We start from the raw sequence: 22,140 nt of genomic DNA, 5'->3' as shown, positions 1-22,140 counted from the left end.
GTCAAATCAAAATAATGAGCTAAGCTTGAAATAGTTTATGTTTAAAGGAAGGGCTCAAGTTTAACTTATTTATTGACGAATGACTTAATAATTAAACGACGTTTATAATGGTTTAAGATTTATTTTATGAATGAATACATCAGCATATCAAAGTATTAAAGCAATCATTTAACACAATGAAACCACATCAAACGAGACGTATATTAAAATATTTAAGGATACGTAAGTCTAAAATCTCGTGCTTCTCGAGTCTTGGAACCTCAATCTTGACTGCCTGAATCTAAATAAATACTAAATTAATATTTATGACGTTGGGAAAATGGTGCTTTCTTTAAAAAATGAGAGCTTTAAAGAGTGGAAATTGACAAAAGAAATCGTTGTCACAATTGATGATAAATTAATTTTCTTTTCACGACCGACGCAAACGGAACCTTTATTAAAAATAAGCAAATTGCTAAATATTTTATAATCTTTTATAATTAGTAATATTTGTGGTATTTTATACCCTTAAAAAGTTTTAAATCTTTCTTTAATACTAGACTATTTTTATTTTTTTTTTCCCTTACAAACATGGGTGGAAAGCAGATCGTCCGTGAAGAAGGCAACATACGTGACCTGTAATTGTGTATTTATTTGTCGTACCCAAAATTTAAAATCTTAAATTCGCGAGTAGACATATAAAATGGTTAGTACAATAATCATAAAAGGTTAAATCATCCCATGCAATGTTTGAACTTTGAAGAGGAGTTTATGTTAAATTCATATCCCTCAACTTAAAATTTTCATTATGTTTGAAGAGGTATTCTTATTAACAGAAACGATCACCTACCCACCGTAGGCATGCATAACGTGCCCACCATGCTGTGGCAATTGTAATTATGGTAAGATAATTTTAATTATTGTAAGATTTATTAATTCTCTTTTCTAATTAAAATTGTCACATCAATGATGGGCACGTTATGTTTGCCCACGGTGGGTAGGTGATCGATTTTGTTCTTATTAATGTTTGTAAATCTCTATTTGATATACGCACTTAAGCTTGTACAAGTATATTGCAAAAATCCCACTTTACAAAAGCCCATTTGCTATGGTCTCTCTGTGTAACCCACATCTGGCTATTTGGGCCTATTTGGCCCACTATCAGCACATGAGATGAAGCCCATATTAGTTTTTACTTTTTAGAAACAAAATAATTATATTGTGCACGTGTGTGTGTGTGTGTGTTGAATTAATAATAAAATGATTTATACATAAAATTAAAGATTTTAAATTCGATCTTGTCGTCACAACACTTCCTCCAACTATTAAGTCCAAGATTCTAATAATTACAATAAAAAAATTAAAATATTATTGATCATTCTTTCAAAAAAATGAACTTTGACATCTCATCTAACTTTTCCTACCATCACATTACTATAACCGACCTCAATCATCAAATTCACGAGACATGACTAAAAACTATAAGTCTATAATTAAATGAAATAGTTTATAGTTTTTAAATTATAAAATACTAGAGTTTTAATTAATCAAATCCTCAATTGATCATTTTGATAAACAAGCAAACTTTCGAGCCCTAAATTAATAAATCTCCACTAATAGTTTTATAATTTTAATACTAACAATGATGATGGTTGATCTAAAATAAAAAAAAAATAAAAAAAAAATTTGAAAGATGAGGATATGGGAGAATCATATACCATTTCATTTTTTTGGGGAGGGAATATACCATTTCATTAAGAAACAAAAACGTCTTCCTCTAATTATTTGGTGATGAAAGGTATCTCACCATAAACAAAATTGATATAAATAAATTGGTGGCGCAAATTCACTCTCAATAAACCTTACCTAAATTTCTATTTTATTTCTATTTTATTTTATTTTTGTTTGCTGTTTAAGGTTGCAACCACGGCCCCATCTCTTCTCTCTCTCCAAAATCCAAATCCAAATATCTTTTCCCCAAAAAAATGTGAAAAAAAAGAAGAAAAAAAATTACATCTTTTCAATCTCTTTCATCCCTTCATCACAGAATCACCCAACTCGATCCAATTCCAATCCCACCATGCCCGATTCTCCCCAAGAAAACCAGCAGCGCCGCGCGCCGCGGCTGATGAGCCGGAGCCAGAGGAAGCTCCTCCTCTTCTTCCTGAAATGCGTAATCATGGCAATCGTGATGTCCCTCTTCCTCTTCTTCCTAGGGTTCGCGGCCATCGTGCTCCTCCACTTCCTCTTCATGTCCAACACCTTCAGCCGCCGCTGCACCCGCCTCCTCCACCCCGCCCCCGCCGAGGCGGATCCCGAGCCGGACTTCGAGGCGCTTCTCCCCGGCGTGGCGTATTGCCTCGCCGACTCGCCGCAGGCGTCGGACTGCGCGATTTGCTTGGATTCGTTTCGGGAGGGGGACAATTGCAGGAAAATCCCGATCTGCAAGCATCTGTTCCACTCGAATTGCGTGGATAGGTGGATCGGGCGGAAGCCCAATTGCCCCGTTTGTCGGACCCGGGTCGATTTGGATCCGCCCGGGGGCGATCGCTGGAAGAATCTTTGGGCGGTTAATTTTGAGGAGGGCGCTTCTTATTGATGGATGGATTAGATTATGTGTAAGTTTTTTTTTTTTTTTTTTTTGAGCTGAATGTGTATATAAATATATATATAACCTCTTTGAAGATGATCTTGATCTGGTTGAAGATGTTTTAGTCTTGTTTTTATGGTTTTGGTGAAATGGATTATCACATTGATATTGATATAAAGAATTGTGAATTTGTTAGAAGGCTTAGAGTTGATATACTAGTATTTTGTAAATACAGAATCAAGAGAGTTAATTATGTGTAGGGATTTAGCTAGTGATTGAATATTTCTAGCTAGTAGCAAAATAGTTGTGGATATGATATGAACTCAAGGGGATGATAGGTTGAATTTATGATACTGAGTATTTGAAGCTCAAAGTTGTAAGACAAACAAAACATCAACAATTCTAGCTTCAGATTTAGAGAAAACAGCCATGGAAGAATTCTTATCCTTGCCCATTTTCATCTTGTGTGGAAGTATTTGTGAGTTATGCAATTTGGTAATTTTTATATGGTTTTGAGTTGGTATATATATATTGTTGAAGTTGTCATTTGGTTTAAGACTAAGCTGTCTATGGTGATGAGCTATCTATCTATCTGTCTATTACTATTTGGGGACACTTAGGCTTTGGTAACATAGTTTTTTTTTTATCGGGCAAAGTCATGTTAGATGTTAGTAGGTAGTTCCTCATCCACTCCAAGAACCACCTTATCTCTCCATTCACCAAATCCACCTTATATCTCCAATCTCCAATTCGCTCCCAAGAGGGATCGAACCCGGGTCACTTCACTTAAGTGAGGACCTGGTGGCCAGTGGGCTAAGCCCCCTGGTTTTTGGTAACATAGTTATATTGCAAGCTTCTCTCTTTTAGCAATTAGGCTTAGTGATGTAGATGCCTTGATTCAATTATTCATCTATGGACACACATATAACTTTACCTATTGCTCTGAACCTTGAGGGGGCGTTTACTTTACATGGTTGATAAGATGCATGATTGAGTATTTTTATTCTCAAGAGTAGAATTTCTCCGGTGACATCCTTTCAATGAGATATGAATCAAGCAAAACTAGCTTAAATGATAGAAATAATGAAGGGGCTTAGGATATTTCAACCCATCAAAGTAAATAAAACGTTTGTATATGTTTTTGTGTATTCGATCGAACTTGTTTCCAAGAATAGGAAGCTCATCGTGTTGAGGGCGAGAGGCGGCACGGCTTCTTGCTCAACATGAGTTATGGCGTTTTGGTTTCCATCGTTTTTCAATATCACCATGAGTTTGATGTTTGTGATGAGTGTTTCTTGTTTGGTGAAAGGAAGATTTTCTTATTTGTAGTTCATTGCAAAATGCACCACCATGAAGAGACTGAGTTACATGCTAGCTTCTCATCTTTTATTAACATCAAACTTTGATTATGTATTTAAATGAATGGGAGATTTCATGTGTGAAACGGTACGATACTATTCCAAACACAAAATACAAATAAATGTTGATATTTCTAATGATCCTTGCAATTCAAATTCTAACTTTTGTATCTTTTTGCGAATTAGATCCATTTTTTTAAAAAGCGTTTCTATTATGTCCTAACTTTTGATTCATTTAAATCTTTCGCATAATCTAGACATCCATTTCACGTCAAATTCTCAAAATTGATTGAGGCATTTTGAAATTCATAGTTTGGATGTATTTCATGTTGTTAATTTTATGGTCGAACATTTGAAATTGCAACTCAAAATATTAAGAATACGTGAGGACAAATTATATACACCCTCCGTCCACTAATAAGTGTTCTAATTTGTCATTTTGGTCTGTCCACCAATTCGTGCCCCTTTTCTTTAGGACACGAATTGGTGAATGTAGGGAGTAATTGGTGAACATAGGGAGTAAATAATAAAAAAAAAGTTAAAAAATTATTGATTGAAACACTTCTAAACTTGGGTCTAATTTGCAACAAAGTCTAAAAATCGAGATATAAATTAAAATTATTTTTGTATATAATTTATTGAAAAGAGCTCAGATTACAAATATAACAAAAATTAACTTGGAGGAAGTATTATTTTCTTTGCGATATTTACATTAAAATACACAAACTTTTAGTAATAAATTTTAATTTTTTCCCATGATCATTAAAATTTGAAAAAAAAAATACATCATACATCATCTTTTGATTTTTTTTTTTATATTTTTATATTTTCCAAAAGTATTAAATTTTCGCAAATAGAAGCTGATTTTAGGGCTTTTGACTTAGATTTTTTGATACGTGAGATAATAAAGGTGGTATAATAAAGCCGATGTATTTACGAGTCAAAAGCCCTAAAATTAATTTGTGTTTAGGGGTATTTCATTATACCATGGAAAAAATCATGACAGATAATAAAGGTGGTATAATAAAGCCGATGTATTTGTGAGTCAAAAGCCTTAAAATTAATGAGTCAAAAGCCTTAAAATTAACTTCTATTTGGGGGGATATTTCATACTATGGGAAAAACTAAAAAAAAAAATCAAAAGATGATGTATTTTTTTTTTCTAATTTTAATGATCATTGAAAAAAGCAAAATTTATTTAAAATTCGTGTATTTTACTATAAATATCTCGTTTTCTTTTTATCGTGAAAAAGTTAAACAAAGAGATGGAGTATCTCTTGAAAATAAGTCAAAAATAAAATAAAATCCAAAGTTGCAAGTATTCAAAGAATCAAATTGTACGGATGTGACGAAGCCTCGAAATCGAAATAAGCTATCCAAAGTGTTTGAGTGGATCACAAAATCCCAACGCTGTCGAAAACTCGAATCTTTCCATTAACAGCTTAACACCATCAATATTCAGCTTCACACACAGCTCGAATTTCAATGGTGTCATCCGCGACGGCGCCCTTCGCTAATGGCGGAGTCCTCTTATCATCAGCACCTCGATTATCTGCCGCTAATTCTCATTCCTCTGCTGCTTTCAAGTAAGTGCAAAGAATCCAACTTTTTTTTTTCTGTTTTTTTTTTTTTATTTTATTTTTTGCTCTGAATTGTTGTATTGATCGATGCCCATTAGAGGATTGGCATGTTTTTCTTAATTTTATGAGGATTATTACGATTTCAAGAAATTTTCACTTATTTGCATAAACTGAAGCTGCTTCACCAATTAATTAGTCAGTGTGAGATTATACAATTAGGTTTAGGTTATTAGGTTTCCCCAAATCTTCAATTTGACTTGCTTAGTATGATTATTATCCGGTGATGAATAGTCTGTTTGGGTATCAATGCTCTTTGAATTGTTTCTATTAGAATCAAAGTCTTAGAAGAAAAAAAAATGCAAGAGTAAAGAGGATTTAAGATGGCTTTGATCTTCGACATTATCTTTTTCTAGCTTTTGTGGCTGAAATTCTTGGTAATCTAGGGTTTGATTTTAGAAGTTGATGTTTACAGTGTTGCTGACATGAATAAAAAAGGTGAATTAGATTGATTTTTTTAGCTGCCCGCTCTCTTCTAGGTGGGGACTGCAAAGAGAGCAAAATGTGCGGTTGTTTCCTCGAAGAATAACGGGTCAAGCGATTCGTGTCTTGGCAAATCCAAATGTATGCACCACTCGAGGCTTTTGCATTTTTTGTTTGAATTTGATCTAAGATGTTTTGAGGTATGTTATTAGTGATGCCATTGCCACCGATGTATAAGTCTCGGAGTTACACTCGATTCATGAGTACCGATTGCTTGCTGTCTTATGCTTGCCGTACCCTCAGCTTAGGACACATTTACTAGTATACGAGTATTCGAATACCACTGAAAACCAAGCAAGGATTTTGTTCTCAGTAGTTAACTAAATTTGAATGTTGTTGAAATAAAAGAGTCACACGACGTAGTTGTTCTAGTAACACAACTAATTAGGCTAGAGAAATGGATACATATCTTGAAATATATAAATCAATATGTAGAGATTAAGAAACATGAAGGGATACTAATATGTGCATTGACATAAGATTAGAAAATTGAACATAATGACCTGATAGCACACACTCAATTGAGCGCGGACGAATAATATTGCACTAAATTTGGTAAAGCTTGATATGGTTACACTTTTTTTTTTTTTCATATTGCTATTTTCATTTTCATTTTATTTTTGGAATCTATTTGTCTTGTGGTTTATGTGCATGAAATTAAGCAAGGCTTGCACGTTACAGACACTTGGAAAACAAGTGTGCTGACATCTTAAGTTATTGCTACGAAAAATGTTTTAGAACACACCTTTGAGACGAAATAGCTATGTTGATTCTGCACCCTATTATTGACTGTTCCATTGAGTTGTCGGCTAATCAGTTGACGTTTTCTTTATTAACAAAGTCATCTCCTTCTTTTGGCTGTTATACAGGCATCTTCAGGGAAAGGAAAAGCGAAAAAAGAAGTAGTTATGGTCGATCCTTTGGAAGCCAAAAGATTAGCAACCAAACAGATGGAATTAATTAAAGCAAAAGAAAAATTCAAAGTGAGTAAAATTCCATTTTAATTGAACTTTTTCTGGTCTGTGGAACTAGTATTTGCTGCTTGAGAATTTAGTTTTGTGCCGTCTTCTAGACACTCGAGAAACACATAAAGACACGAAGCATTTCAATTAACGTCTACCTGTGATTCTCTTTTTGGAACTTATAGCACTCTAGATTCTATTTTAAACACACCAATATTAATTTTGCAAAATCAGGTGATTTGTCTAATTTAAAATACTGGCTTCTACAGAGAAGGCGACAAATTGAAGCTATTAATGGTGCGTGGGCAATGGTCGGTCTCACGGCAGGATTGGTCATCGAAGGTCACACGGGGAAAAGCATTCTAGCTCAGGTAACTTCATGACTTGTTGCTATATCGAGTTATTAGGTGAAATAATCGACAACTTATTGTTACTGGAGTTCGATTTTCATTACAGCTAAGCGGATACTGGGATGCTGTCGTCGGTTTGATTGTCAGATAGGCTTGATGATACTGCTGATATATTATGATCATTACAGATTGTTTCATTGGAAAAATTGTGCACATGTATACATCAATGTTTTTTGCTCCATTTTTTCTATAGTTGCTGTGAATGAGATGTAATGACTGTTTCAGATCCTTGAAAAATTGAAAGATTCTGGAAAGTTTGAATGAATCTTGATTCTTGATCAACTGTTTTTAACCAGTGAAACTTCTCTTTTGAGCCATGCAAATCTATATCGGTATCTAATTTTTTTTGTTTTTACACATCAAGCAATGTTAAATTGCAATGATTTTTTTTTTTAAGAATATAAATTGCAATGAATTTGCTAAGCTTTAGTGTCTTGAATTTTTTTTACTGTCATATATTGCATATTTTCTCGTAATATTTGAATTAGAAGAGGTTCTTCCATTTAGGGTCAAATAATTATGGGGTATAACCGTATAATAGCATGAAAATACACGAACTTTCACATATTTTTTATTTTGTACATAAACTTAAAATCTTGTCTTGATGAACATTTTTGGTGAATGATTCCTTGATACATTTTGCTATTCTTGTAGTGAAATCTATCTAATGTCGTCATCATCATTTAGGAAGACTTCCGTTTAAATCGTGTAAACAATTATGACTTCTACCTTAGCATTCATTCGCTGAAGTGAAGTAAAAGATATGTGAAGTAAAAATTCGTGTATTTCGGCGCTATTACCTAAACTAGTGTATAACCCGTCGAAACTCGACGGGTCATTATTTTATAGTATAATTTATAATAAATTTTATTGTTAATTATTATTTTAATTTGATATTATCTGTAGAAGTTTTAGTGTGACATATTTTTTTATATATTTTTTCTATTGAAGAATAAATACTTAAACAATTATTAGTGTTATGTACGACATATAAGGAAACTAAATCGTAGAACATTAGGCCATAATTTAGTTATCAAAAGTAAAGTTAACGGTACTCAATACAACAACCCACTAAACAGGCAATTGGCCACATCTTCAAAAGCAAGCAATACAACAATAATTTTCAATTCCTCACTTCAAACTGAATCTACAATAACCTTCATAAACTTTAGCTTGAAGATGAAGTTTCTAAATCCAGAATTGTAGATCCGCACATAGCCTCTGCAAGTAAAAGATCCGCACATAGCCTCTGCAAGTAAAAGATACACTATATATAAGCAATTTTCATACATAGAAATCCAACACTCATTCCCATCCATCTAGAATAGCAATGCTAAGTAAATAGCATTATAAATGTTTAATGAATGCTACTGGTCTATAAAGATATGAATAAGATGATCAAAGTTATATCTTTCTTACCTTTCAATCTATAAAAAAATTCATTGTATACCACGTTAGTTGTTGTGTTGCCATCACATATTAAAACTTTAAGACCTTTTTTGCTAGTGTGTAACCCGTCGAAATTTCGACGGAAACTAATTTACGTTGTTATTTATAATTATTTATCAATTTTCATTTGTATAATATTTGAAGTTATATTAATTTCAATCACTTTTATCAATTAAATATTACCTTTATTGGATAATAGAAATATCGCTTTGAACATTGTCTCGTTTGAAACTTGAAAGGTCACATTTGACCTTTGAATAGGGATGTCAATCCAACTCGAAACCTGTGGACTGATCCGAATAGACTGATAACTTGAGAGGTTTAAGGTTAAAAGATTTCAGCCCGATAGAATTGCCTCGAGAATAACCCACAACTCGATAGAGTTAGCTTGAAAATAACCCGAGCCCTATAGGGCTGACCCAAAAATAATATGTTTGCCTAATTTTATAATAATTTTCTCGTTATCTTATTTTTCAATTTCACTACTTTGCTTCCGAAAGTTAGTATAATAAGATTTTTTTTCCAAATATATGTGAAATATATTTTGATTCATTATTTGAAAGTTCTACTCATTATTTCTCTTGTTTGTATTTTGAATCTAATATTTAATATAAATACTTAAATGTAAAATTAGAAAATTATAATCATTTACGAAAAATATATGCATATTTATCCCTCTATGATTTTCATATTGGTTATTATGTAATTCGATGTTGAAAGATCACTTATTTATGTGTATATTTATTTGTTACAAATGTAAAATTTATCAAAATAAATATTTTAATTAATTTTTTATAAAGATTTTGAGCCCGAACTAACCTGTCGGGCTAGCCCAAAATCTGAATGTTTAGGGTTAAGGTTGAGAATTTATAACCCGAAAAAATTTCAACCTGAATAGCCCGCGGCCCGTATAGCACACAACCCAATAGGGTTAGCTCGAAATCCGATGGGTTGACCCGATTGACATCCTTAGTTTTGAGCATCATCTTATCAGGAGTTTAAAGATCGTAACTAACTTGTGATCATAATCTCGTATGGAGTTTGCAACATTGTAATTAAGTTATAAGAATTATCTTGTTTGGAGCTTTAATAGATCATCTCTGACGTCTGAGTTTCATCTCATTTGGAATTTAAGCTATAATTGAGCTCTGGACATCATCTCATCTGAAACTTAAACATTATCTTGTCTGGAGCTTCAAAGACCATAAAAATTGCAAAGTTAAAATTGATTTAGTTAAAGAAAGCAAAACAAAGATTACGTAAAAGTAAAGTTTTCGTGTAAAATCAATTGTCGGATAACTTTCATTTGTTGAAATTTTGTAATTCGTTTGTTGAAGTTTTGTAAAAGAATCGGTATCAGATTTGAAATTTTAGAAAAATAAGCACTACTATAAGTTTTCATTTGATGAAATTCCATAAAAAAAAATAATTGGCTAGATTGAAGTTATTACATATTTTTCCGTGCACTTTACTTACCCTACTTTTATGAAATGTTAATCTCAAAATTACATTCTTTAATTTGTTCCCTATTGAAAAGAAGTCATGTACATCTTTTTATCTCAAAGTTACATTCTTTTATCTTTTATTGGTAAATATTAAATTAATAATTGATCAAATTAAATTTTTTAATAAAAATAAAATAATATCTCATACAAGTGATTAGATCGATAGGAAATATTTCTTATTTTTCGTGCACATTGTTTTTCTCGATTTTATGTAATTTTTCATCTTAAAATTACATTCTTTTATCTCTTATTGAAAAGAAGTCACGTAATCTTTTAACTCAAAATTACATTTTTTTATCTTTTATTGAAAAAAAATATTAAATTAGTAATTGATCAATTAAAATTCTCAATTTTAACTCACTTGATGGATACACAAAATTTAAATTTGTTAGTAATTCAATTTTTTTATGATAAAGTTTAATGTGTTTTTAATGTGGGATAAAGTACTTAATATAATTAATAATAATGAATGGAGAAAATGTCACCTAAGATTAAGGTGCCTTCAATATGTTTTATTTTATATATTAATAGATATTAAATGAATACATAACAAAACTAAAGCGATTAATTGTTGCTCTCAATAAGCATATTTTGTTTCTGCAATAAAATTGTTGCCCGCCATATTTAAAAATTCCACAAAAAGAAAATTGAACTAATATAGTCAAATGAATCAAGTATTATTACACAAATAACCAGAAAACAATGTGTAATAATAATCGGATCATGCAACACAAGTATTCATTACTTTTTCATTTCGCAGTTATTTTGAGGAACTTTAAACTTGTTTGATCAAATTCTTGAAAATAAAAAGAAAGCTAATCTCACTTTCACGTGGTCGTCGGTCGCTTGGCCGGCTGCTGCTGCTTTGGTGGTGGGACACTGTACAAGGACTTAAGCTGCCTATTGATCGCCTTACTGTTGATAACAGAAATTTGATGCTCCAAATCATCTGATCACTACTGCTCCAAACAATGCGCTTCCAGAAATTTTTGTTTCCCATTTGAGAACACGAAGAGCTTAGCCGCACAAAGTGAGTTCGTCTCCGGTGGTTTCATTCTTGACATACAAGCATTTCCCTGACATATTTAACTTCCAGTGCAATGCAAAGTGGGTTCAAATGGGAGCATGGAAAATAATGAAATGGCAAATATGAGAAACTTCATCGGGTCTCTATCTAGAAAATGATGATGTTGCCTTGAGGAGAAACAAATAAACGAACCCAGTAGTATCTACTTCCATTTTACATAGCCACATGGTCATGTACCTCCTTGTTTTATATAGACTAAATAGTATCTCAATACTCTAAATATAACACAATAGCTGGCATCATCGTAAATGACTCGCAAGCAAAGATATCAAGAGCCCCCACCCTTTAAGGAATGGTAGCTTCACCACCTGAGCAGAGCAGCACTATAAAGTCCTATTTCTTATAAAACTAATGTGTCAAGTGACTCAAGTTACATTCTATAATTTTTTTTAGAATGAAGGTATTATTTCCTCATCATGGTTTTCATCATATTTTACTTGCACACGCTATTATAGGTCATAACACAATCTTCTATATAGTATATTCAGCAATTCAAAAATACAATATATGGAGGTAATCACAACACAATAGCTCTTTCGACATCTAACTCAGCTAAGAATTCACAGTTATGTACATACAAATGCATTCAGTTAACAATTTAAAAAGTAACTCAACAACTTTCCAGTGACTCCAAACAAAATACAACCAGAATTATTCGACTAACCTGGCTTGAAGAAACTACTATGCAATTGGTGCTTAGTTGCTAACCACATCATCTGCTATCAAATCATAAAGTTCAAAAGTGAAGCGCAATTAATCAGAGTATATCAGCGACCACCATTGGTGGGTGTATGATGGCACATAAGATCAGAATATCACTTCGTTTCCATGTAGAGTTATTCAAGCCTTTTTAAATCAGAAAGCTGGCAATTCATGGAAAGTATTTTACTTAATGAAATCAAATACCAGAAAAAAAATGATTTGCCCATACAAAGGCTTCACAGAAGATATTAAATCTCTCATCCAATCTAACTAACCCTTATTAAGATCCGAGCAAAAAACAATTATTTATCTAGCCGATACAGCAAATTAGCCATAAGGCTCACAAAGTAAACCCTCTATGGACAATATATAATGTTTTTGAGGATTAAACATCATAAAAAGCGAAACTTCAAAATATAAGAATATTATCCCTCCGCCCAATTAAAAAATGCAATATTCCATCTCCAAATTTAACATCATAAAAAGCGAAACTTACATCGGTAAAATAAAAAAGAAAGCAAGAACCCAAATGATAATTAAATTGATGAATGATTCTCAGAAATCAAGAGTAAGATTTTTGTCACTGACCTGCGATCCTGGATCGGAACCAAACATGTTTGAGAGCAATCCGAGAAGTTCGATTAGGATCGTACTCTATCCTTTCCACGATTCCAGTGGCTGAAGTGCTTCGTTTCAGATCGATTCTGCGCTGAAATCGAAATCTCCTCGTCTTCGTTGAGAAGTTTCTTCCATCTACATTCCCGAATTGACTGCGGTGCGGCGAAATCGAAGCATCGCTAAAACTGCTCGTCTCTACAGGAGACATGATCCGTGTAATGATTTAGGAGTCAATTTCTCAGATCTGGGAATGAAAGTGCCATTATTTTAGGAAATACGGATGTAAGGCTAAGCGAGTAGAGAGGAACCTGAAAATGGAGGTGGATAGTCTCGCCGTGGCACTGCGAGCGGATGTAGAGGCGGAACGGAAGACTGTTCTCGCGGCGGCGGACATGACGTAGTGTGTTTAACGATCAAAAGCGCCGACGAGAAATGAAGAAGAAGAAGAAGAAGAAGCAGCAGCTTGAGGGAGAAATTTTTCGTGAAGAAGAATAGCGACGCGGCGTTCCCTGGTGAGCTGCAGCCGGCGGCGGCAGCGACTGAAGGAGACGGAGCTGGCGGCGACGACTTATGATTCTAGATTTGGGAGGGGAAGAGAGGCGCATATATGGTAGGGCGTCAGAGAAGAGCTGGCATACCATGGAGGCTCCCATGGTAAGGCGTCAGATACCAAATTAGGGCGTTTGCATTGATATGGAGAGAGAGAGATTTGAGCCATTGATCAAGCTATGCCGAGAAAATACCAAATTAGGGATTGATGCCTATGAGAACTGAGAAGCGTGAGTTTTTTGTTTGAGTAAAAGATAGAATTTAGATCAAACAGAATAGAGAGCTTGGAGAGCGCCACGTAGGATAGAGAATTGTTGTGGGCTCTCAAAAATGTATTGCTTTATAGAATTGATAGATAATTATAGCTATAAAATTCAAGAGTAACAAGAACCCAAATATGCTTGTGGGTTGCTTATTAATTTTCTTAAAGCCCAACCTTATGTCTGAATCTTGAATTAAATTGAAATCGAAACAAGAAAGTAATTAAAATCAATAATACATAATGACGTTTTCTATACTACCATAATTTAGATTACACAATCCCTTAATTCTAGCAGAACATCGGTTACATGAATTAATGCAGAATTAAAGCTATAAAATTAAATTTAATCTGACCCCTTAATCTTCTCAAATATACGGATTAAAAGAGTGTTTATTTGAACTCTTTCCAATATAGGTTATTTACCCGTTCTGAATTTAATTGCAAAAATATTCTTATTTCATTTTTTTGGTTGAGATTACTGACTGGATATACCTACTAATAGAATATATATATATTTTTTTTAAATTCAATAAAATTACTACATAAATTATCTATTTTGATTTAATCAAAGACCATCATAATTGAATTTGTTGCTATTTTTCATTTTTGTTGTTTATGATCGAGATCAATAAATAAATTGAAGCTTCTAGCAAGCAACAGAAGAATTTTGTAAAAAGTGGCAGAAAAGATAAGAAAAAAAATCAAAAGATCTGCATTCATGATTTGTTGATGGGTTAAAAGGATGTTGTATTGTATAGTCACTTATCACATTCAAATATTCTTTATTTCTTTTCCATAGTCATCCGCAGGATTTTGTTTGTCCATTTTCAAAGAGATAATTATAAAGTTCACATTTAAAAATAAATAAATAAAAATAAAATAAAGTTGAAACTGCAGTTTAATTGTCTCACAATGTGAAAAGACCGACTTAGCCTTCCCACACATTCTTTTGCATACGAAATTACTCCTATTCTCGAATGAATTTTCTCTAAAAAAGGGGAAATTAATTTCTTTACATAACTATTATGTTAAAAATAAAACAAGAATAAATTTGATAAATTTGACATCATTTGATTTAGAATTTTGAAATAAATCACTTATTTGAGGACACGTCTTTTTTATTTTCTCAAAGATGAACATATAATATTATAAAATATAGCATCATATATTAATGTTAGCAAATCCAAAGAGTCGAAAGTGCTGTTAGATAAGACTTGGTCCACTAATTTAATTTGCTACCAAGAGTCGACTAATAATGGTTTTTTTGCCTTTTTGGTTGTTTCTTTACTATTTAAACTTCTACTAGTTTTCACGTCTCTTCCAATTCCATGAAACGTGATTTTCAAGAATCCCAAATGATGAATTTTTTCTATCATAATCCATCTATCATTGGGAATTAGTTGCAAATTTAGGACTTTTGAAATAGAAGCATGTGACTGCCAACATGTTTAAATTTTGATTACTCTGTTAATAAAGTATTAGCCATCCAAAGTTGAATTACACCTAATACATATTTCAAGATTTTAAATTACTAAGGTCATGTTTGGTACGTAAAAGATATAGTTTTTATAGTCTTGATGCTAAAAAATACTCATATAAGCTGTAAATTAGCTCTGAAAATTAACATACTATTATTTAGGGATGTAAACGAACTGAGTCGAGTCGAATATTAGCAAGTTTGAGCTCGGCTCGTTTCAATATTCGGGTGTTCGAGTTCGATTCGAGCTTTTATCTTGTTGATCAAGCTCGGCTCGGGAGATGCTCGATAATGATCAATTCGAGCTTGAGCTCGGCCGTTAGATATTTGCATGTGTGATGTTCGAGCTCGAATTCATTATAAATATTTAGAAAAAGTTTCTTAATTAATATGTTACTCAAGCTCTAGTTCGATTCGTTTAAGGCTCGTGCACTAACTCAATCGAAGGTTGAACTGAAAGTTCGTGAACAGACTCACAGACATGTTCGCGAATAGTCGAATTCGAATATGATCGTGAACTCAACGAGTCGAGTACTATCAGACTCGTTTACTATTGATGAGTCGAACTCCGAACGAGTTTTTCTGAATCGAATCTCGAGTATTCTGCGAGTAGCTATTAAATGAAAATTTTGATTGAAAATTGGAAGCGTAGATATTAAATGAATGTATGGTGCCAAAAGTTGCAGTTCAATAAATATCCAAAAATATTGGTGGTTGTGTGAAAGTCTTTGTTTTATTTCTTATTTTATTATTTTTAAAAAGGTTTGCAGCCAAATCTGTTTGGCTCAGTCCAAATCTAAAAAGAGATATGTGTGGGTCAAGCGTCGTTTTTCAAGTAGATTACTGTTTATCCACACCATAATGAAACGACAATATTTCGTTGTCGTTGTAAAGTGTAGCTGATGACTGATGTCGATGTCATTTAATTTATTCCTTTTCTTTTTTTATTTTTTCAAGAAGGCTGTTGCTAGTTTTTTTTTTTTAATAACAAAAAAATATATTTGTTCGGTTTATATACCACAGCTTCATGCATGGTGCATATATCAAATTGCGAATATGTTATTGAATATGAGTTTTGTTTTATCTTGTTTTCTCAAGAGGAATACTTAACTTTATTTACGGAGCATTATTCGAAGCAATATCCCTAAGTCAATTAGGGAAATCTACAGTTTAAAATAAGCTGCGAACACGGTGAGTCGCTATATTGGCTTCTCTATACACATGACTCACTCGAATAAGATAATTCCCGTTAGCTATACGCATAATATTATAGACGTCGCTCGGTAAGAATTGTTCTTCATTCTCAGCACTCACCATAGCTCTCGCTGTCAACAACGAATCAGTGAATATTTCGACCGGCCCAATCCCGTGTTCCACACTCATTATAATAACATTTTTCATTTCTTAGATAAATCTTTATCAAGAATAGAACAATAATAACATTCTTCATTTCTTAGATATATATATATATATATATATATATATATATATATATCGACCAAAAATCAATGATATATAATCCACCCAATCCAACAGAAAAATCATGACCTCTCTCTCTCATTAAATATTTTTAAAGATTTTGGAAAATCTAGAGTGGGATGCATGTGATTTTGAAATATCGAATGGCCAATTTAGATCAATTTTAAGGTGGAAAGTGATTTTTAAAGTAGGGCAAGGGACCATGTGTTAAGGTCCTATATATCTGTGGTAGCTACCAATTCCAATGAAAATGAAATACCAAAACTAAGTAATTAAGCATTTTCCATTTTCCTCTTAAATATCTATAACTAAAAAAAAAAGGTACGACGATTAATCTTATTATTATTGGGTATTTTAAATAAAACTCCATTAAATGACTGTGTAGCTGTAATTTGATTGGTTGACACTATGAATTGTGTTGTAGTTTTCGAATTCCATAAAAAAATATAGCACCAAAATATGTCATACTATATGTATTTTGATAAGTAATTAATTAGTTGCTGCCTGAGAAAAGATCATATCTAGGTGCAGTGGTCCAAATTATTGGTGGACTACGAAAAAAGAAAAAGAAAAAAACTTTTTTTATCTGTGAATTATTTTAAGATATTTATTTGTTGACAATTTTACAGTCAACCCCTGGTGGGGTAGGGAGCCAGGCATTGTTTATTGGAAACTTTTCATTGTATGTGTGTTTTTGAGTTATAACTAATGGAGACCATTACAAAATTAATTACAATGATATATGTTTATCAAGAGCATAATTAGAGTTTCAATTTTTATAATAATTAAGAATTGGGTATTTTTTGAACACCTAATTTTATTTTAAAAAAACGGCATGTTTCATCCAAGAAATTATTACGAATCTTGACACGTATTCTTTTTGAACCGTTTCACGAATCTTGACACATTTCTAAATAAGGAGTAATAATTATTAGAGGCATTTGCAAAAATGCCCTTTTCTTATAAACACTTGTAAAAATGCCCTTTTTCACTTATGAAAAAGGGCATTTTTACAAGTGTTTATAAGAAAAGGGCATTTTTGCCTATTAACACTAATTATTATTATCTTCTTTATTCTACTTTATCATTTTTATACTTTATTACATACACACTAAAAACACTAATCTACAACTCCTTAATTTATGTGCCGAAATCAAACGTATCAAGATTCGTGGGACGGAGGGAGTATTTACATGCATTGTCTTAACTCAAATAATTTTATCTATCAAATTTACTAATTAAAATCAATTATATATTAATTGATCATATTAACCACATCCAACGCACGAGCAAGTATAACTGTATGGTATATTAAGGATCTCAAGTGAATAAAAATGGTGAAACAGTATAATGTTGGAGTTTTATCTTGCAAATTTATGTTTTTTTTTTCACCCCATTAATTGAATAATCTCGTAATATGTTAGATATTCTATTAATTTTTTTCATAGATTTAATTCAAATCGTCAAGTACTAGTAATTAATATTTAATATTTTTTCCGTTCACGAAAAAGAGTTTTATTACCATATGTTAGACATTAGTTTTAATAAAATTGTTAAAGTTATTATAAATGGAATAAAGATACAATTTACAGGAGTGGTATTAATACACAAAAGTGAAACAAAAGCACATTATTAGATAAAAATTGAAATAAATATACTCCCTCCATCTCATTAGGCTTGTCTCATTTCTTTTGGACACAGTTATTAAGGAGAGGATAATTGGTGTAATAAAATTGTGTAAATGTGTTATGTCATATTGTTTGTAATGCAAAATTATTACCAAATATAGAAACAAGATAAGATCAGTGAGACAATCGAAAAAGGAAAACAAGACAATATCAATGAAACGAAAGAAATGCAATTTATAGATAAATATAGAAAATAATGTACAATGTGATAGTTCAATAGAGTAAAATGAGATTTTTTTTTTGTGAACAAATAAAAATGAATAAATGAATTTTTATTTTTATTTTTTGTATAGGGAGTGAGTAAAAATTTATGTCACGAGAGTTTTAAAATTATTTATTCATAAATAATAAGTTGAATAAATTTTAATTTTTTAATAAAAAGTGAGTGAATCGGATACGACTCACAGTCTCACACGCAATATGCGACTCATAAATTAAAAACAGCATGTTCCCCACGTCATAAATAAAAAATTAATTTTCTGATTAATCGTTAGGACAAATGGATAAAGTGGGCCCCAGTTTTCATCTAAAACATTGATTTTGGGTCCCACCTGACAGTTTAGCGACACTAATCCTTTATCCACAACTACAAGCATTGCAGAAACCACGACTCTTTTCTAAGGCGGTCAACTCCACGACTCTTGGTGACGTGGCATCACTTAATTGGCTGAGTTGCGTTTGGACAGATTAAATTTTGCTATATCCTATAGTCTTATTAAAGATAATTGTTAAAATAGCAACGTTTACTTAATTAAATGGGGAAATAAACCAAGATCTTAAAAGAAATAAGTCAAATCTTAGCATGCTCTATCCTTTTCGGGCGCGGAAATTAAGAAATTAATATTTTGTATATTAAATGTGATAGGTGGAAAAGTGAAAAGATGAATAAATAGTGGAGTAATTTTTTTTGTCATTTTTAGAAACGGGTCAAGTTTCGTGGGACAACCTAAAAAGAAAATTGAGTCATGCTTCGTGGGACGGAGGGAGTAAATATTTCCGAAAAAACTATGCAAGGTAATTTATTCATCTCCTTCTTATGAATGCAAGATGTATATCAAAATATTCATGAGATGTATTCATTGATTTTATTGTGTTTATCATCGATACAAAATAGTAATCCCTAGAGCCTTAATTTTCAAAAGTAAAATCCTACCCAAATATTGAATATGGTAATTTAGTGGTATTCCATTCATTTACAAGAAATTTCAATCTTTTTTTCTCTATTTAGAGGGAGAGAGAGAGAGTAGATACTATAAATTATTGGCATGATCTTTGCTAATATATACAGGAAAACTAAGCAAAGTGACATGTATTTATTTTGGATCGTTCCACTATAAGTGATCTGTTTTTATAAAAACAAAAATTTAACCCTTAAAAAAGTGTAGGCCCTACCACTTTTAACCAATTTACACATTTTTCTTAATTTTTGTATCGAAAAATTTCGAGCCACTTATAATGGGACGGGGGGAGTAATTAATTAAAAAGTTACAATGAGTGCCTTCGCGCACCTCATATATAGTTTAATTAGGTACATACTTTTTTTTTTAGAAGTAATTAGGTACATACTTGATTTATAAATATTTACACTTGCACAATTTCTAGAAGCTCAGCAGGTGATTAGGATCTGCTGAATTGGAAAATCATTATCAATTCGTATAATTTTTATTCGAAATTATTTCCAAATGGCCCCGTTACAATTACTCCCTCCATCCTATGAAGCATGATTCATTTCTTTTCGGCACGAGAATTAAGAAATTGGTATTTTATATATTAAGTGAAAAAGTGAAAAGATGAATAAAGGGTAATTTTTTTGTCATAGAGCCGAAATAAAAAAATACACTAAAAAGGAAGTTATAAATAAATTTCTCAAATACCTAAACATACAAAAGGGACTACGCCAAGGTGACTCACTTTTTCAAATTGTAGATGAAGGATTGAGTTTATTACTATAGACAAGGCAAAGAGAAGAGAAGAGGAAATATTTTCAAGAGTTAAAGTGGGAAAAGATGAAGGATTGAGTCTATTAATAAACAAGGTAAGAGAAGGGGGAATATTCACAAGAGTTAACACTACTAGAAAAACGCACATAGATAACGAATTTTATCCGTTATCTATGAGCAAAAAAAGCGTTGTGTATAGTGGTGTTATCTATTATAGGTGTCATACACAACGGTTTAAAAACCGTTATCTATGAAGGGAAATGATAACAGTACAACCACACATACATAACGGTTATAAAACCGTTATCTATGAAGGGAATAGATAACAGTACAACCACACATACATAACGGTTATAAAACCGTTATCTATATTGATTATACATAACGGTTTTCGACTGTTATGTATTATAATTTATCCGTTATCTATTCCATAATATATATTTTTTCATATTATAGTTAACAGTTTTTTATACTTTTTATAACGGTTTAAACCGTTATCTTTGTAAGAAAAAGATAACGATTTTCCACTGTTATGTATTAGAATTTATCCGTTATGTATTATGTAATATTTTTTTTTCCATATTATAGTTAACAGTTTTTTATACTTTTTATAACGGTTTAAACCGTTATCTATGTAAGACATAGATAACGGTTTTTTGTACCTTTTATAACGATTTTAACCATTATCTTTAATATTTAATATTTTTTTCTCAATTTTTATGTTATTTATATCAAGAAATAAATAAATAACTTTAAAACAACAAAATGATAAAATCAACAATAACAATATTATATATTATCCAAAATATTCGTACATTATCATCCGAATGAACCAAGTATCAAGTATCTAAGATCATTACATATTTCGATTCACTTCCTGGCTTATCCACTCCGACAAAGTCCTCATCGACCTCTCAAAGGCTTCCTTCGCGCTCATCTTCATCTTGATCTTCCTCCCTTTTTGAAAGTAACATCCCTTGATAACATACAAACATATACGCCACTTGTCAAATACTCAGTTATATGAAAGGAAAATAGTGTTAAAAAAAGATATTATGCATACACTAGCATTATTGATTGAGAAAATCCCCTTCTGAAGAAATGATAAAAAGGAAAAAGACATTGTTCTTCATGCATATGTACATTCAAGGAATATGATGGAGTTAAACCTCAATATTTTGTTAGTTATCAGCCAGATCTAACTAAACCTTTGGGTCTTTTTTTTTTCTAACAAATTTCCAAAGAGCAAAGGATAGGAAACTTATCCATGTAAAGTTCAAATTCCACATATCTACACAAGATATCAAGATGCCTCAGTTTACAGTATAAATCATAAATATGTTATGATATGACTATATACAGTTCAGAGCATCGATACGATATCACCTTCTTTCAGTCCACAAATGCTTACACCCTAACAGAACATGAGAAGACCACAAATTCTGGAGAACAAATAACAATAAAGCTGACCACACAAGGAGCAGCAATGGGTTTTGATGAAAATGACCCATGCTTAAAGCCATAACAGGGCCATATTACAGCTTATAAAAAGTGCAAATGAAATCAATAGCCACCATGTATTTCAAAAAAAATAGTATGATGACTAAATAAAAAAAGATGGGAAAGGTAGGCACCTCGATATAGAAACTGAAAGCTAACTTTGTAATGGTAAGGAGCACCCAGAATAATGTATACCTGATAATTAGAAAAGGATATAATTTATTACAAGAGATCATGCTATAGAATACAAAAAGATCTTATCCTTAATGCCTTACTTGAAGAGAGAAAAGGTACTTTCATGCATTCCCCTGCCAACATAGAGCCGAGGCTGTAGCACATAAACATAGAAACAAAAGTTACCACCTGTTTTTTTAATGAACAATACCATGAGAATATAATGTAACACACATCACACCTGGGACCACCACATCATTAGTAAAGAGATTATGCTACAATATCAAACAT

At 31.9% G+C, this 22,140-nt stretch overlaps 2 protein-coding genes and 1 long non-coding RNA gene across 4 annotated transcripts; 2 read left to right on the top strand and 1 right to left on the bottom strand.

The window, feature by feature from the left end:
- The first annotated feature begins 1,792 nt into the window (after positions 1-1,792).
- LOC130987636 (RING-H2 finger protein ATL56-like) lies at positions 1,793-2,767 on the top strand. Its single transcript, XM_057911234.1, has one exon. It carries the CDS (start codon positions 2,060-2,062, stop codon positions 2,576-2,578), a length of 519 nt encoding a protein of 172 aa, XP_057767217.1. The 5' UTR covers positions 1,793-2,059; the 3' UTR covers positions 2,579-2,767.
- Positions 2,768-5,184: 2,417 nt separating this feature from the next.
- On the top strand, positions 5,185-7,701 carry LOC130987635 (uncharacterized). 2 transcript variants are annotated; one of them, XM_057911233.1, is made up of 5 exons: positions 5,185-5,513; positions 6,044-6,128; positions 6,917-7,030; positions 7,279-7,380; positions 7,466-7,701. In XM_057911233.1, exons 1-5 carry the CDS (start codon positions 5,413-5,415, stop codon positions 7,508-7,510), a joined length of 447 nt encoding a protein of 148 aa, XP_057767216.1. In that variant the 5' UTR covers positions 5,185-5,412; the 3' UTR covers positions 7,511-7,701. The 2 variants fall into 2 exon arrangements, with proteins under 2 accessions (XP_057767216.1, XP_057767215.1); XM_057911232.1 differs by having other exon boundaries at positions 6,026-6,128.
- A 13,243-nt stretch (positions 7,702-20,944) lies between these two features.
- LOC130987634 (uncharacterized) lies at positions 20,945-22,102 on the bottom strand. The gene is made up of 3 exons (XR_009089811.1): positions 21,951-22,102; positions 21,810-21,870; positions 20,945-21,151 (listed from the first exon to the last, which is right to left on the bottom strand). It is a non-coding gene; the product is annotated as an uncharacterized LOC130987634 (long non-coding RNA).
- Positions 22,103-22,140: the final 38 nt, after the last annotated feature.

The sequence above is a fragment of the Salvia miltiorrhiza genome, chromosome 6, assembly GCF_028751815.1.
Source record: "Salvia miltiorrhiza cultivar Shanhuang (shh) chromosome 6, IMPLAD_Smil_shh, whole genome shotgun sequence".
Taxonomy (NCBI): domain Eukaryota; kingdom Viridiplantae; phylum Streptophyta; class Magnoliopsida; order Lamiales; family Lamiaceae; genus Salvia; species Salvia miltiorrhiza.
This window is presented reverse-complemented; position numbering and strand designations above follow the sequence as displayed.